This window comes from Pristiophorus japonicus, chromosome 17 (genome assembly GCF_044704955.1).
Source record: "Pristiophorus japonicus isolate sPriJap1 chromosome 17, sPriJap1.hap1, whole genome shotgun sequence".
NCBI lineage: Eukaryota > Metazoa > Chordata > Chondrichthyes > Pristiophoridae > Pristiophorus > Pristiophorus japonicus.
The window spans coordinates 11,750,883-11,766,650 of NC_091993.1; the positions used below are offsets into that span (position 1 = coordinate 11,750,883).

General features: G+C 43.4%; 2 protein-coding genes across 7 annotated transcripts in view; one reads left to right on the plus strand and one right to left on the minus strand.

Annotated features, from left to right (window-relative positions):
* LOC139227544 (SAFB-like transcription modulator) overlaps window positions 1-4,209 on the minus strand; it is a 41,572-nt gene extending 37,363 nt beyond the window's left edge. For 2 of the 4 annotated variants that reach the window (XM_070858370.1, XM_070858368.1), the window contains exons 1-2: window positions 4,034-4,209; window positions 2,887-2,968 (exon numbers count right to left, since the gene is read on the minus strand). In XM_070858370.1, the coding sequence (XP_070714471.1) occupies window positions 2,887-2,968; window positions 4,034-4,168 (217 nt within the window). In that variant the 5' untranslated portion in view covers window positions 4,169-4,209. The remainder of the gene's footprint in view (window positions 1-2,886; window positions 2,969-4,033) is intronic. The other 2 variants (XM_070858371.1, XM_070858369.1) reach the window with 1 other exon arrangement.
* Window positions 4,210-5,085: 876 nt separating this feature from the next.
* Window positions 5,086-15,768, plus strand: part of rnf111 (ring finger protein 111) — a 149,114-nt gene continuing 138,431 nt past the window's right edge. For all 3 annotated transcript variants that reach the window (XM_070858372.1, XM_070858373.1, XM_070858374.1), the window contains exon 1: window positions 5,086-5,312. The gene's annotated coding sequence lies outside the window, so the exon portion shown is untranslated. The remainder of the gene's footprint in view (window positions 5,313-15,768) is intronic.

Genomic DNA, 15,768 nt, shown 5'->3' on the forward strand with positions numbered 1-15,768 from the left:
TGTTGACTCTGCTTCATTGAATCATGCTTTTCCAAATGTCCCACTACTGCTTCCGTAATAATGGACTCTGGCATTTTCCCAATGACAGATGTTAGGCTAACTGGTCTATAGTTTCCTGCTTTTTGTCCGCCTCCTTTTTTAAATAAGGACGTAACATTTGCAGTTTTCCAATCCGCTGGGATCGCCCCAGAATCCAGGGAATTTGGGTAGATTACAACCAATGCATCCAGTATCTTTGCTGCCACTTCTCTCAAGACCCTAGGATATAAGCCATCAGGTCCAGGGGACTTGTCTGCTTTAGTCCCATTATTTTACCTAGTACTCCTTCATTAGTTCCTCCCTACAGCCCCAATTATCCACTATTGGAGTGTTTTTAGTGTCTTCTAACGTGAAGACCGATACAAAATATTTGTTCAACGTCTCTGCCATTTTCCTGTTCCCCATTATTAATTCCCCAGTCTCATCCTCCAGGGGACCAACATTTACATTAGCCACTCTTTTCCTTTTTATGTACCTGTCAAAACTCGAACCATCTGTTTTTATATTCCGTGCTAGTTTACTTTCATAATCTATCTTGCCTCTTTTGAATCATATTTTTAGTCGTTCTCTGCTGGCTTTAAAAAAATTTCCAATTCTCTGGCCTCCCACTAATCTTGGCCACATTGTATGCCTTGGTTTCAATTCCCAAGCATGCTGCAGTGACCACATATCAGGTCTCAAATTATTTATATACTGTATCTCAAACTGTTATTTTCTGAAAGAAATCTATCTAATGTGCATTTGAATGAATCAATATTAATTTGAATAAATTCCAGTGAGAAAATTACTAATTTATATAATTGCTCCTCATAATACAATTCCTCCATCCCTGAAATCATTCTAGTTGCTCGCTCTTGTATCCTTATCTGTAAATCATTTATGAAAAGGTTAATATACTTAATTTTTATAGTAAAGCTTGCAAAAGCATATCGAAATTAATCTGGAGTTATCCTTCTGTAAAAGTTCCATCATATTTTGATCAGTAAATTTTATTGAACCAAACTTACAGTTGAAGTTCTGCAACCCCGCCACATCCAGTTGTGAGCGGTGGTGGACAACAAATGAGAGGAGGAGGCTCTATGACCATCTCCACCCTCAGCAATGGCAGAGCCCAACACAAGTACAAGACAAGGCTGACACGTTTACAACCATCTTCAATTAGATGTGCCGAGTGTATGATCCTTCTCGACCTCCTTCCAAGGCCCCCATCACCACAGATGGCAGTTTTCAGCCAATTTGAGTCACTCCATGTGGAATCAGGAAACTGGATACAGCAAAGGCTACAGATCCCGGCAACATCCCAAGAGTAGCACTGAAGACCTGTACTCCAGAACTTGCTGATCTTCCAGCAAGGCTGTTCTAGTACAATACTGGCATCCACCAATGTGACAAATTCCCCAAGTGTGTGCTGTAGATATAAAGCAAGACAAACCCTACCTGGCCAATTATCGTTCAATCAGACTACTCCCAATCAATAAAGCGATGGAGGGAGTCATCAACGGTGTTATCAAGCGGCACTTACTCACCAATAACCTCTTCACTGATGCTCAGTTTGAGTTCTGCCAGCAGCACTCAGCTCTGGACCTCATTACAGACTTGATCCAAACTCAGGACACAAGAGCTGAATTCCAGAGGCGAGTCAAAAGTGACCACCTTTGACATTGACAGCGTTCAAAATCGAGTATGGCACCAAGAAGCCATAGTAAAACTGAAATTCAATGGGAATCAAGAGAAAAACACTCCAGTGACTGGAGTCATATCAAGCATAAAAGGTGGTTGTGGTTGTTGAAGGGTAAACATATCAGCCCCAGGACCTCACTACAAGTATTATTCATGGCAATGTCCCAGGCCCAACCATCTTCATCTGCTTCCCTCCATCATAAGGCCAGAAGTGCGGTTGCTCGCTGATATTATCGGAGGAATTGTGACTTAGTCCATTCCCACAAACTGCAGGACCTGGATAACATGCTACCCTGGGCTGATAAGTGGCAAGTAATATCTGCGGCACACAACTGCCAGGCCATGACTATCTCCAGCAAGAGAGCTTAACCACCTCCCCATGACATTTAATGGTATTATCAGAGTCCCTCACCATTAACACCCTGGGTGAGAATGACTAGCCACAAATGGCATGGCTACAAGAGCAGGTCAGAGGCTCAGTATTCTGGGCCATGTGGCAGATCTCCTGACTCACCAAAGCCTCTCCACCTCCTACAAGGTACATGCCAGGAGAGTGATAGAATACTCTCCTTTTGCCTGAATGGGTACAGCTCAAACACTCGATGTTCGACAGCATCCAGGACAAAGTAGTCCACTTGATCAGCATTTCATCCACTAGTTTAAACATCTACCCCCTCCACCATGACTGCAGTGTGCACTATCTGCAGGATGCACGAAAACAACTCACCAAGGCTTCACAAACCCACAGCATCTACCACCGAGGACTAAAACAGAAGCCGCATGGGAATATCATCAGCTCAAAATTCCCCTCCAAGTTGACTTAGATGTATTTTGCCATTCCTTCATCATTATTGGGTCAGAATGCTGAAACACTCTACTTGACAGCATTGTGACAAAACCTTCACCGTTTGGAGCGCATAAGAAGAAAACTCACCATGGCCTAATCAATGGCACCTAGGGAAGGGCAATAAATACTGGCCTTGCCAGTGACACCCACATCCCAGGAAAAGTTGGTATTTATGAACTAAATATCAAAATAAGAAAAAACAAATACAAAACTTTCAGCTCTACCAACATTTGAAATAGATAAGATATTTTAAATCAGAATACAGAGATAGCTTTCCTGTTGCAAAATTATGTACATCAAAAATTTAGTGAAGGGATTACCTTTGCATTTAGGTGTTTTCTTTGAAGGTGTATCTGAAAAAAGCTGCACGTTATCAGGATCTCCTCCCTCCTCTTCGATTGCCTGTTTTGGTGAAGTAAAATGTGATGTTTTTTTAAACAAAAACAACTTCTAGATCACTAACTTATACAGTGGAAATTATAATAATTACAAACCAGAAAATAATTTACTAAAACTACATTTCTGATGAGGTATACCAGTAAGAATGGCAATTTAGGGAAATTCATACTCCAAGCAAATACTTCACCTTAAACATGCTCACCTGCAAGTGTGATTAATTTGAAAGACTACAAACATTACTTTTCAACCCTGTGATTTTTCTAAACCCTAAACTGGCATTTAAAGAAACCACAACCTAAAATTCTGTACAGTAATCCGGCAAGTAAACCTGGGAAAATTTCTGGATTAGTACCAACCAGGATTACATGAATTGCATTCAGCGTTGGTCATCAGATAGAATTATATCCATCCTTGCAAACTATTAATTTAGTAAATACTAGTTAATAAAAGTTATTAATTTATTCAAAGGTTCGATGTTACAATAATCTAACACAGAATGTGAAATAATGTTTTGCTTTTAAACTGAATTAACATCGATCTTGTAGATCAAAAAATGGGCTGTTTTTTGATCATTAAAATCGCGTTTTTTTAAAAACTCAAACCATTAAACGGTCAATTAAACATCCCTAAAATGAGTCAGTTAACCGCCTATTTTTTTTCAAGAGAATATTCTCCTCGTATATTATCGCATTAAAAACACCGTGATGAAATAGGCAAACGTTCCTCATTAACCGACGTTACTCGATCTTTTATTTTGTTTAAACAGGTGAACTGCTCACATTGGAACCTTGTGCACCATTTGTTTTCTACAACCGGGAACCACCCGCTCTATCAGCACACAACAGGTCGCGAGCATTTTTCACCGACAAGAGGAAATTTAATTCGCTGTGATCTATTTGTGTCGACTCGGTGAAACATTAAACCCATTTGGATGGAGCAGCCATTAAGATGTGGAAGTAGGCTTCGTCCAAGGCCCACTATAAAAAGTGGCGGCGGCAAACCGCGCCCCGGGTCTCTCTCTCTCTCTCTCTTTCCCCTCCCTTTCACTTTACTGTCGGCTTCTCACACCTGCTTCAGCCGGGCGACCAGCACCGTTTTAACGCCGCTGATGTCGAGGTTCCGCCGCTTGAGTTCGGATTTGAGATCTACGACACGCAGATCGACGATGCGCCGTGCCTCAGTCGCGCTGGGGGTGGCGGCCATTTTACGCGTCTCCACCAGCCGAGCTCGAGCGGCCTCGGCCCAGGCCCCGCCCCCCTCGCAGGAGCCCGGATGGGGGGCGGGTAAGCAGCTGCCGCAAAGCGAGCGGAGCCGCGGCCTTGTCTTCACAGCCCAGTGGGAGGGGAAGCGGGAAGCCGGGAGCCGGGAGCCGGGCTCCGAGTGAGCGTTCACCCGGGGAGCTGCAAGGTGTTGCTGAGGGGGGGGGCATATGTTTTTTTTTAAATCACAAACGTTGAAAACCATTCCCTTCTCAGCACACTGACCGAAAGCCATTTCTCCTGCTTGCTTGGCATTTTTTTCTTTAAACGGAGAAAATACTAAATTTCATGGCAACACAACAGTTCTGGTGAAAAGGTCATCGATCTGAAACGTTTACTTTCTTTCTCCCACCACAGACACTGCCTGAGCTGCTGAATGTTTTGTGATGTTAAAAAATTTAGTGGCACCACATTGATGTCACTTTGGGGGGGAAACACAGTCGCAACTTCGTTTAGATTTGCACCAAACAGTTAAAAAAAAATCTGAAATTAACATTTTATTGTGGTACTAGAACATGTTTTGATGGCAAACAACATCTCTCTAATGATCTCAAGCAAGAGAATGTTTTATTGTCAAAGGTTGGTCCAAAGCTGGCCAGACCGCGCATGCGCCATACCCCTCCCCTCCCTTCCCCGTTTACAGATAAAAGCGGCGTTTAAAAAAAAAAATAAAAATGCGCCTGGAAATATAACATTGGAGCACAGCGCCTCTTTTTAGTAAACATAGAGGCTTAAAAAAAAAACACACACCCACACACACCCAGGAAGCTTTAATTCGCGAAGACAAGGCGATATTTACCGGGGGCGGGGGGAAGCAAACAAAGCCGGTGTCGTGAAAATAAATTCGAGAGGAGGAGGAGGAGAGAGAGAAAAAAAAAGAGAAGGAAAGCGGGCGCTGTCGTAAAAGGCGGAGCGGCGCCGTCCGAGGCATTGAGCAACGCTCGCGCGAGTCTCCCCGGGCCCCGCAGCCAGCTTCGTCGTTCGGCAGCTTCTGTAAACAAGAGGGCGAGCTCTTCAGAGGAATGCCTCAATAAGAGGCCCGGTGAAAATAATGCGCGGCGGGCCAGCACCCTTGCAGCAAAGCTTCGGTAAGCTTTTTTCGTTGAGAAAAGAATCGTTGTTTATTTGATTTGAAGGTTTCTCTCTCTCTCTCTCTCTCTCTCTATCTCTGTCTCTCTCTCTCTCTCTCTCTATCTCTGTCTCTATCCCTCTCCCATTCCCGGCCGGTTAAAAAGTGATCCTAAAGTCCCGGCCTGGTCAGCGCATTTCGAGCTGCTGACGTTTGAGTCTGACCCCCCCCCAACCCCCGCGTCCCTCCGCACAATCTACTCAGTCGCACTTGCCGGGGTGGGGAAGGAGAAGTTTGTATCCCCCGCTACAATCCCCTTGCAAGAGTCTTTTCTTTTTTTTTTTGGCGTTTCGCAGTGAAAATTATAAGCGGGTTGTCTCAAGTATGTAGGTGGTGGTTGCCAGGGAGTGATGTAGGATTCTCGGCAGCAATTGAATTGTCTGTGTTGATTGATTGAGCACGCTGCAGTGTACTTTAGAGAGGAGCAGAAAAGGGGGCAAAATATGTCTGCATTTGCTCTCTTTTTTTTCCCTCTAATTTTTAGTCTTCAAGTAAAGCAGGTTTTAGTTCGCTTGGAGAATGGTCAGTGCTCGTTTCGATTTGGTGCTGATAGTGATTCGTCAGTGCATGCTTCAAAGTGGTCTGTCAAGTCTTGAATTTCAACACTTTCATGGTTTTTATTCTTTGTATGATTTTTATTTAGATCACATCATTTGATTTGACATGGTAGTGTCGATTGTATGAAGACAATTTTAATATATTGAAAAAAGTTTTGGAATTTAAAATTATAGTTACGCCTGAAAGAAACTATAAAAGAATTGACTTCCGAGACCCAGTTAAAATTCTTGATAGTGCAATGCATTTAACGGTTACAAGCTTAACTTATAATAGCTAATGGTTAATATAAGATTGTTGTCAAGGTAGATTTTTATTTGTGCACTTTGATTTCCAAGATGAAAAATAAAGTATATCTATAATGTTGCATATAATTGTCAATTAGTTTATGCTACATATGACTTATCTGTATCTGAAGTAACTAATTTTTGCACAAACATAATATCTCATACTACCTCTCTCTGGAGCTGTCACTCATGCTGGGAGACTATCCCATGGGCCCTCTGCTCCCACACCCAAGTCATCATTATTTATGTGTGAACCGGGACAGTGGCTGTCAGCTGAGAATTCCACCATTTGGGGAAGAGGGAGGGTCATCACACAGTCCATGACCTGGCTCAATGTTCAAGTATGCATACTTTCCAGGAGGATATAGTGGCTGATATAACATTTCAGTTGTCTTAACTCAAAGCTGGAACTTTCTTCGTCTGCATACTTATGCCTACCATGTGGCCTTCAGGTAGACAATCAGTTTTAAAGATTGCTGCAACAAATACTACACACATTGTCATACAGTTTAGTGTGTTTAATTCAACCAAATAACTCTTATATGTATTGATTTTGATGTGTATACTGTAGCAATCTGGTATTTTTTTCATACCATAGTTAGATATTTGCTTGAAGAAAATAGAAATTCCATTTTTGTTTCCAGTTTTTAAAATTGACAAGATTATTTTTAACATCAACAATTTGTATTTGTATAGTGCTTTCATGTAGAAAATGTCCCAAAGCGCTTCGGAGGGGTAATAAAAAAAAAAACTGTTTGCACAGTGCAGTCAGGCTCTGGCATAAATCTCTATTCAAGCTAACAAATGTTACTGATTATTTTTTCTATAATTTGTCCATCACTGAACTTCTGAGAGATTCCTGAACAAAAACAGAAAATACTGGGAATTCACAGTCATTATGGCAGCCTCTTAAGAGAAAAGTTAGTTTAATATTTCAGGTTAGATATTTCATTAAAGCTGATTTCTAACAAACCTCTCCCAAAACGTTGACCTATTTTTCCAGTTGCTGACAGACATGCATTTCCTGGTTTTATTTGATTTCCAGAAGTTGCACTTTTTTCATTTGTATAATAATCAAGTTTCTCCTCTGAAAATAAGACGTGAGTTTTGTCCTATTAATTGACAGTGGGCTTGAATTGATTTAGGTACCAGAGCTAAATTAATCAATCCCAGTTTGTCAGTGAGAGGGGATTTGAAGCGACTAGCATATAGATACCCTTAAGTGGAAGCTAGATAAGCATACGAGGGAGAAAGGAACAGAAGGGTATGCAGATAGGGTTAGATTAAGTCGGGTGGGAGAAGGCTCGTGTGGAGCATAAACACCGGCATACACCAGTTGGGCCAAAAGGTCTGTTTCTGTGCTGTAAATTCTAACTCATTCATAAGATTTTTTTTTGACTCGCATTATTATAGATTCGAGTTATGGTAGGCCTAATGCTAACGAGTTAGAGCCAACTAGTTGAAAACAGCAGTCGTAGCTATTTTGCGATTTTCACACTTGATTATTTGCATACTTGTGAATGTGTATGTGTGTAAACATCATTACAAATGAAGGGCCCTGAATGTGTACCTAATGATGCAGTAAAAATTGCTCCCAATGCATGGGGAGGAGTGAGTCAGAGAAGCAGTCACCGCCAGCCTGATCGCTGCAGTTCTCCATTAGTGGACTAGCATCAAACTCCCTTTATCTAGCTGCATTTTATTACTGGTTTGAATACTGATCTGAGGTTGAATATTTGTGTTAGCTATAGTAAACAGTGACTGAAATAGTGTAGACACTGAAACAGTATTTTGCTGTTCCACCTACTGCAAGACTGTTGGGGTTTTCTACCAAATTTATGCATTCTTTAGTTCTGATTGCATCCGACTTCTCTTAAATTGAACGATAAGTAGACACTGGGGCAAACAATAAAAAACCTTTTAAAGGGCAACAACGAATCAAAAACTAAATCATAACAAACAAAGGAAATTTTACCAAATTAAATTATATTATTTACACCATCCAGTATGCACTCCAGTCCCTGCAGTGCCCACTGGTTATGGAAGGCCTCAAATGCATCCTGCTTCTAAAGTTAAAAGGCAAAGAGGTTTGCTGCTTTTTTTTCTGGCTTTGGTGACCATGAATTAATTTATTTGTTCATTCAACATTGAAAGTCAGGGTATTAAAACAATGTGGTGAACTTACTTTCTTTGAGAATTAATATGTTGAAATCTTTAATTTTGCAACAAGTAAAAATGTATTTCGTGTAACATTACAAAGCCTGCATTTTCAGAAATGGCATTCATTACAGTTGCCATCATGTAAATTTTTCACTCATGCAGGAATGTTTGTGCAATTTTCAGAGGTTTTAAAGCAAAATATTGTATTTAAAAAAAAAAAATGACCAAATAGATGGAGATAATTAACACCGATAAGAAACCCTGTGTTTAACTAGTTTTTTTGGGGGAGGGGGTGCAGTGGGGTGGTGGTGAGAGAGAAGGAGCATGTATTCCGACAAAAGTGCAACACAGATCTGAACTTTGAGTACATTTGGAGGATGATTCTGGATTCTATATGTTTTTGATCTTTTTTATTTACAAATCTTTATGAAAATTTCTACATAATGACTTGGTCAATTTACTTCCTCATTATGTATCCGTCTCTTGTATTTTCTACTTGCTTTACTCTAATGATTCATAATCATATTATGAAAGTCCTTTCAAGTCCCATTCTACCAGAATAATTCTACCCAATCTCATTTCAGCAAAAAAAAGAGACTTGGCTATGAAAATATCCTACCCAGGCCATTATATACAAGAACAGCTACTTGCATTTATATAGTACATTTTAAAGTAGAAAAGTGTACAAAGGTACTTTACAGAAGAAAAAATGTTCCTATAAATAATATTTATGACATAACAAAAATAAAAGTTACTCAATATTTCCAATTTTTTTTACTTCCCCCACCACATCAGCATGCTGTCTGGCACATTCTGCATGTCCCATGAGCGTCTCTGGGGACATCTTCCTCGATGCTTCCTGGCCCATCTGAGGGTGGATATTCTGACAAACAACCGCACAGCAATTCCCACATGCTCGGCTAAAGCCATTTTCATTCTCCATATAAGGTGTACTCTTCCCATTCTTGCACTGTTAAATCTAGGCCTCGTGCTATCACTCATGCCTCTTAATTTTAGGTCTTGTTGCAGCTTTAAGTTTCTCTCTCAACCACTCCCTCCACCTCTGTTTGCTCCTTCCCAACCTCACCTTTTTTTTAAATAGTGCAGTTGACATTTATCAATTTAAAAAGCGCAGAGATTTACTCAAAATTTATGTTGTTAAAGCCCAAGTACATAATTTAAAACCATGCACATGGTTTATGAATTACAAAGGTAAATGTATTTTGTACAAAGTATACCTATTTTAAAACATTAGAATGAATCACAAAATAAAGATAACTACTCTTAATACAAAAATAAACTTGAGGCTTACAAGCTAACTATTAGAAAAGCAGGAACTATTTTATCAGATGGAAAACATTAACTGCAAATAAAATATGTTCAGTATTTTTGCCTGTGTGCAACACCATGTGAAATCGGTCAGTACTATTAAAATATTATATTGCATTATTTCCTTTTATGCAATGGAAATTTACCTTGAAATCTGTGGGACTTCTGTATGGAGCATCGTCTGATCACAATGATCATCTGTTGTCCATCCCAACTGCAAATTCCAGTGAAACTTGTTAATTGAGCCTAATTTTCAGTACCTGTTTTATGTACGGGTAGTTTCTTCCAATATAAGGTTGTTTTGGCAGTTGTTGCATACTGATGCGACTGTAAGGCAAAAGCCGCTCATTCTTGTAGCCATTTCAAATTATGATAACTGTCCCGATAATCCTTTTCAATGTCGCAGTATGTGCCTGAAAGCTTATGTTCTACCTTATAATAATCCTTGTGCAGTGACCTGAGGCTTGAAGAGTAGGAATGACACTTATCAGACTAGTGCAGTACTCTTTGGTTAAAGGAATGAACATCAGTTAATAATAATGATGGCTAGTGTTTGTAAAAATTTCAGGTTTAATGACCATGTTTACAGAGAAATATACAATATTAGGTTGGTTTCTTTGATCAAGGGGCATACAGGAATAATTAAGGCATGTGTTCAACTATGCATGGAATAGTTAATCCAGATACACTGCCACCTCGGGTATCAGTTAAGTGTAAATCATCCTTTTATTGCGGAGACGGAAGTGAACTGGAATTACTCTACAGTCATGAATCTGCGCAGGTTTCATGTATCAGGAGACCTAGTAGCCCTATATGTGGTAACGACAGATAACTGTTTATTATCTGGCTATTCTATTATCCTAGGCATAGTTCTGCTATTTACAAGAGCATTTAGAAACCAGTTTAAAAAAAAAAAAATTCTGTACAAATACGTAAGGGAAGATAATAGTCTCTCAAACAGGAAAAAAGAAAGAATGACTTGGATTTATATAGCGCCATTCATGACCACCGGACGTCACAAAGCGCTTTCCAACCAATTAAGTATTCTTGGAATGTAATCACTGTTGTAATGTGGGAAGATGAGGTACAAGTCTCAATGTGGTCTCCATTTTGGGCAAAGTGTACCAAAAGTGCCAAGGTCACCATGTCTCATTAAATTTATGACAATGTAATGTAATAGTTTACGATCCAGAAGCCCTAGCAAAATTACTAATCAAGGTTGTCCAAACTATGGTCAACGAGCTTTGTGTGACCCATGAGCACGAACAATCCAACCCTTGAAGCACGGACAGAACAGTATCTATTTGAGCTTATATTTCTACTGGTTTGTCCTGTTAGAATTTTCATGGGCATGGGTTTGAATTCTTAGTGTTGGGCAAATTCCAAATGAGCAGTAAAATCTGTTTGCAACTTAAAGGTTATGTGATCATTGATTTCAACTTTGAATGTTGCCTGTCAGGTTCCATGATATGCAATAATTGGCCCACAACTACAAAAAGCCTGGCCACTCTTATGTTAAAATATGATAGTATAGCAACTTTACACAATTTTACTGACTGAAACCATTAATAACTGATATGTAAAAGGAAACCCATTTTAAAGAATTTCTGGTATACAACTGGAATTGTTTGTCTTGAACTGTTAATAAATGTGCACACGTTATCAACATTTTATGGCAAAGTCAACTGAATGAATGCTGAACAACTCAACACCACATTGCACAAAATGCATTCAAAGTTGTACAATCTGGTTTTAATAGTAAATGCATGTCACAGAAAGCAAATTCTAACCCTCTTCACCTTAAACTTTAAACATGTAAGTAAAACAGTTTTTTTTTTGTTCAACAAGAGTGTGGGTGGTTCAGCTGTGACTGAGTTCTGAAAAGGAAGTTCCAGACTACTTTGGGGAGATGATTCATTACTGAGCTTAAATATTTCAGTGCATAACCTTTTTATAAAGCCCGTTTGTTCAAGACTTGAATATTGCTCCCAAATTTGGGGACACTATTCTAGTAGCTCTTGCACACCACTAGATAGGATGCAAAAGAAATCATGCCATCTCGTAGTAATTCTTCACTCTAGTCTCTCTTTCTCTCGCTTCTATCCCCCCACCTCCCTCCCTTTCTCCCCCCACCTCCCTCGCTCTGTCCCCTTTCTCCCCCCACCTCCCTCCCTCTGTCCCCTTTCTCCCCCCACCTCCCTTCCTCTGTCCCCTTTCTCCCCCCCCACCACCCTCCCTCTGTCCCCTTTCTCCCCCCCGCCTCCCTCCCTCGGTTTCCCCCCCCCGCCTCCCTCCCTCGGTTTCCCCCCCCCGCCTCCCTCCCTCGGTTTCCCCCCCCGCCTCCCTCCCTCGGTTTCCCCCCCCGCCTCCCTCCCTCGGTTTCCCCCCCCGCCTCCCTCCCTCGGTTTCCCCCCCCGCCTCCCTCCCTCGGTTTCCCCCCCCGCCTCCCTCCCTCGGTTTCCCCCCCCGCCTCCCTCCCTCGGTTTCCCCCCCCGCCTCCCTCCCTCGGTTTCCCCCCCCGCCTCCCTCCCTCGGTTTCCCCCCCCGCCTCCCTCCCTCGGTTTCCCCCCCCGCCTCCCTCCCTCGGTTTCCCCCCCCGCCTCCCTCCCTCGGTTTCCCCCCCCGCCTCCCTCCCTCGGTTTCCCCCCCCGCCTCCCTCCCTCGGTTTCCCCCCCCGCCTCCCTCCCTCGGTTTCCCCCCCCGCCTCCCTCCCTCGGTTTCCCCCCCCGCCTCCCTCCCTCGGTTTCCCCCCCCGCCTCCCTCCCTCGGTTTCCCCCCCCGCCTCCCTCCCTCGGTTTCCCCCCCCGCCTCCCTCCCTCGGTTTCCCCCCCCGCCTCCCTCCCTCGGTTTCCCCCCCCGCCTCCCTCCCTCGGTTTCCCCCCCCGCCTCCCTCCCTCGGTTTCCCCCCCCGCCTCCCTCCCTCGGTTTCCCCCCCCGCCTCCCTCCCTCGGTTTCCCCCCCCGCCTCCCTCCCTCGGTTTCCCCCCCCGCCTCCCTCCCTCGGTTTCCCCCCCCGCCTCCCTCCCTCGGTTTCCCCCCCCCGCCTCCCTCCCTCGGTTTCCCCCCCCGCCTCCCTCCCTCGGTTTCCCCCCCCGCCTCCCTCCCTCGGTTTCCCCCTCCGCCTCCCTCCCTCGGTTTCCCCCCCCGCCTCCCTCCCTCGGTTTCCCCCCCCGCCTCCCTCCCTCGGTTTCCCCCCCCGCCTCCCTCCCTCGGTTTCCCCCCCCGCCTCCCTCCCTCGGTTTCCCCCCCCCGCCTCCCTCCCTCGGTTTCCCCCCCCGCCTCCCTCCCTCGGTTTCCCCCCCCGCCTCCCTCCCTCGGTTTCCCCCCCCGCCTCCCTCCCTCGGTTTCCCCCCCCGCCTCCCTCCCTCGGTTTCCCCCCCCGCCTCCCTCCCTCGGTTTCCCCCCCCGCCTCCCTCCCTCGGTTTCCCCCCCCGCCTCCCTCCCTCGGTTTCCCCCCCCATGCCTCCCTCCCTCGGTTTCCCCCCCCATGCCTCCCTCCCTCGGTTTCCCCCCCCGCCTCCCTCCCTCGGTTTCCCCCCCCGCCTCCCTCCCTCGGTTTCCCCCCCCGCCTCCCTCCCTCGGTTTCCCCCCCCCGCCTCCCTCCCTCGGTTTCCCCCCCCGCCTCCCTCCCTCGGTTTCCCCCCCCGCCTCCCTCCCTCGGTTTCCCCCCCCGCCTCCCTCCCTCGGTTTCCCCCCTCGCCTCCCTCCCTCGGTTCCCCCCCCCCCGCCTCCCCCCCTTGTTTCTCCTCTCCCCCCTTGTTTCTCCTCTCCCCCCTTGTTTCTCCTCTCCCCCCTTGTTTCTTTTCTTCCCACCCCCCCCCCTCCCCCCTTTTTTCTTTCTCCCACCACTCCCTTGATAAGCTTAAGAATAGGTTGGAGCAAAGTACGTTTAGGACTACATGAATCTGTATTGTGGTTGTGCATTTCTCTTTTTGTAGTTATGTATTGTGTAGAATTTTATTGCCGTTCAGTTAATCAGTCGAATAATCATACAGTAGAAGACACACAAATTAACAGCATATGAAGCTTTAATGCTGCACCACATCTGCAGTGAGTGCAGTATGACTGTTTAGCTGTGGACACTTCAGATGTCGGCAAAATATTGAATTTTTGATGGGCATTCAAGTTTCGAAAAGTTGTCTATATAACTGTAGATACTTTGACTTGGCTAATGTATTTTGACAACCCTGTCATATAGATAGCTCTGACTTAAATCTATTTTCCAAGTAAATTCACTGTCCGGTTGAAGATGATACTGAACATTCAACCCATTAGTCGAGCAGTCTTTACAGATAAGAACCTGTATGTATTGAATAACATTAATGCATCTTTATTCGTTAGGCGTAGTTCATATCTGTTTAGCAGATTAATCGCATCCATTGAGAAATGTTTTTCTTTTCAAATTAGGAATACAAAAAAAAACATGTAATCGCAGAGATAATCTTTTTCATCTCTATCTCTTTCTTTTTTCTCTCTATCTCACACACACATTCTTTCCCCCGTTTCTGCATTTAATACTCAATCCTGTACATAGATTTATTTTTTTACGCTCCGTGACATTCAGACTACTAACTGGATGCCCCTTGGCCAGATAATTGAAAATTGTTCTGAAATTTTGTGTAGGGAAATCGAACTTTAAAAACGTAATAATGCTTAAATGTATTGGCTCAACATTTTATTTGGCTTTGTTTCATTGTAATGCCCTTTTTAGGAGAGAACATGTTGTAAATCACCCTTTGACCTAAGCAGGAGGATAACAGATTTAAGTTGTTACCCTTCGGGTGGAGTAATTGTTGATGTGAAGTCGTTTCACATCGATTTGCAAGTGGCAGCATAACCACGGAATTGAGTATGATCTGATTATGAAACATTGAAGCACCAAAATCTCTCCGAGTCCATCTTACACCACTTGAGTTTGACATTGTGCAGCGTATAACTCTACTGCAGGTAAAGCTGAGTTGGATCTCTTGAGTACTTAATGAAATTGTTGGTCTTTTTTAAATGTTTTGTAACAGTGGGTGCTCCTGCCTGTGCTCTGAAAAGATTAAAAATTCAACAGCTGGGAAGTGAAGGCCTGCACTTGTATATGTGCATAGAGCTCTCGTGGTAGTCAGTGAGTCGTAGCCTGTTTAACAACTCGTATGTTGCTACCTGCACTTTGTACTTAGCGGTCTCCATCTGCTAGCGTATTATAACCACAGCCTTCATTTGAAATTCAAACAGTTTTTCAGAAGTGTGTACCACATGAGTGAAAATGATAAAATTAACAGCAATAATCAGATGGCAAGGAAGTGCATTGTTAGGTTAAAGAAAAAACTAGATTTTACAAACTGATAAAATGTGAAATAATTATTACGACATAAAGGTACTAATTGTATTCATTTAGTGAGGTTCTTGTTAAAGCTCTGGAGGAAAACGCTGAGGAAGTTATTGAATGTGATATTCCACAAGCGAAAGAGATTGCTGAAGTGCTGAGAAACAAAGCTCCTCCATTATAAAATGAATGTCATGTTCGATAACTTGTATTCTGTTATGTAAATTTTGTGTTCAAGTGTATGTTAATTAAACTGCAGTTGAACAGTGAAGGCTTGGTCTGGTAGGTGATGATTTTTCCTGCATGCTACATTACAAAACGGTGTCCAGAATGCTTTGCGATATTTCTTTATATTGAAAATGGTGTTGGCAGGAAAGGAAGGAGCATCTGTGCCTTAACAAGAATTTAAGTGGCAGCGATGGTGAGGTTGGGGAGGCAGATGGAAATATGTAGTGGCTAGGATGTGGGATTTAAAGATGACCTCTGAGTGAAGCAGGACACTGAGGCTGGCCACCATTGGGTTCGGCTTGAATGAGTTACCAAGAAGAGAGGTGGAATTAGGGGCTGAGGGACAGAGATTTTGGCGGGAGCCAAACAGGATGCCTTAGTTTTTGCTGATGCTGAGTTGAAGGAAATTACTGCTCATTCAGGCTTGATGTTGGCTAAGCATTCAGAAAGCGGCGGTGGTCAAGTGTGGCAAAGATGTAGAGCTTGGTGTTGTCTGGATACATGTGAAAGCTGACCCCCTACCTGTGAATAATGTCACTGAAG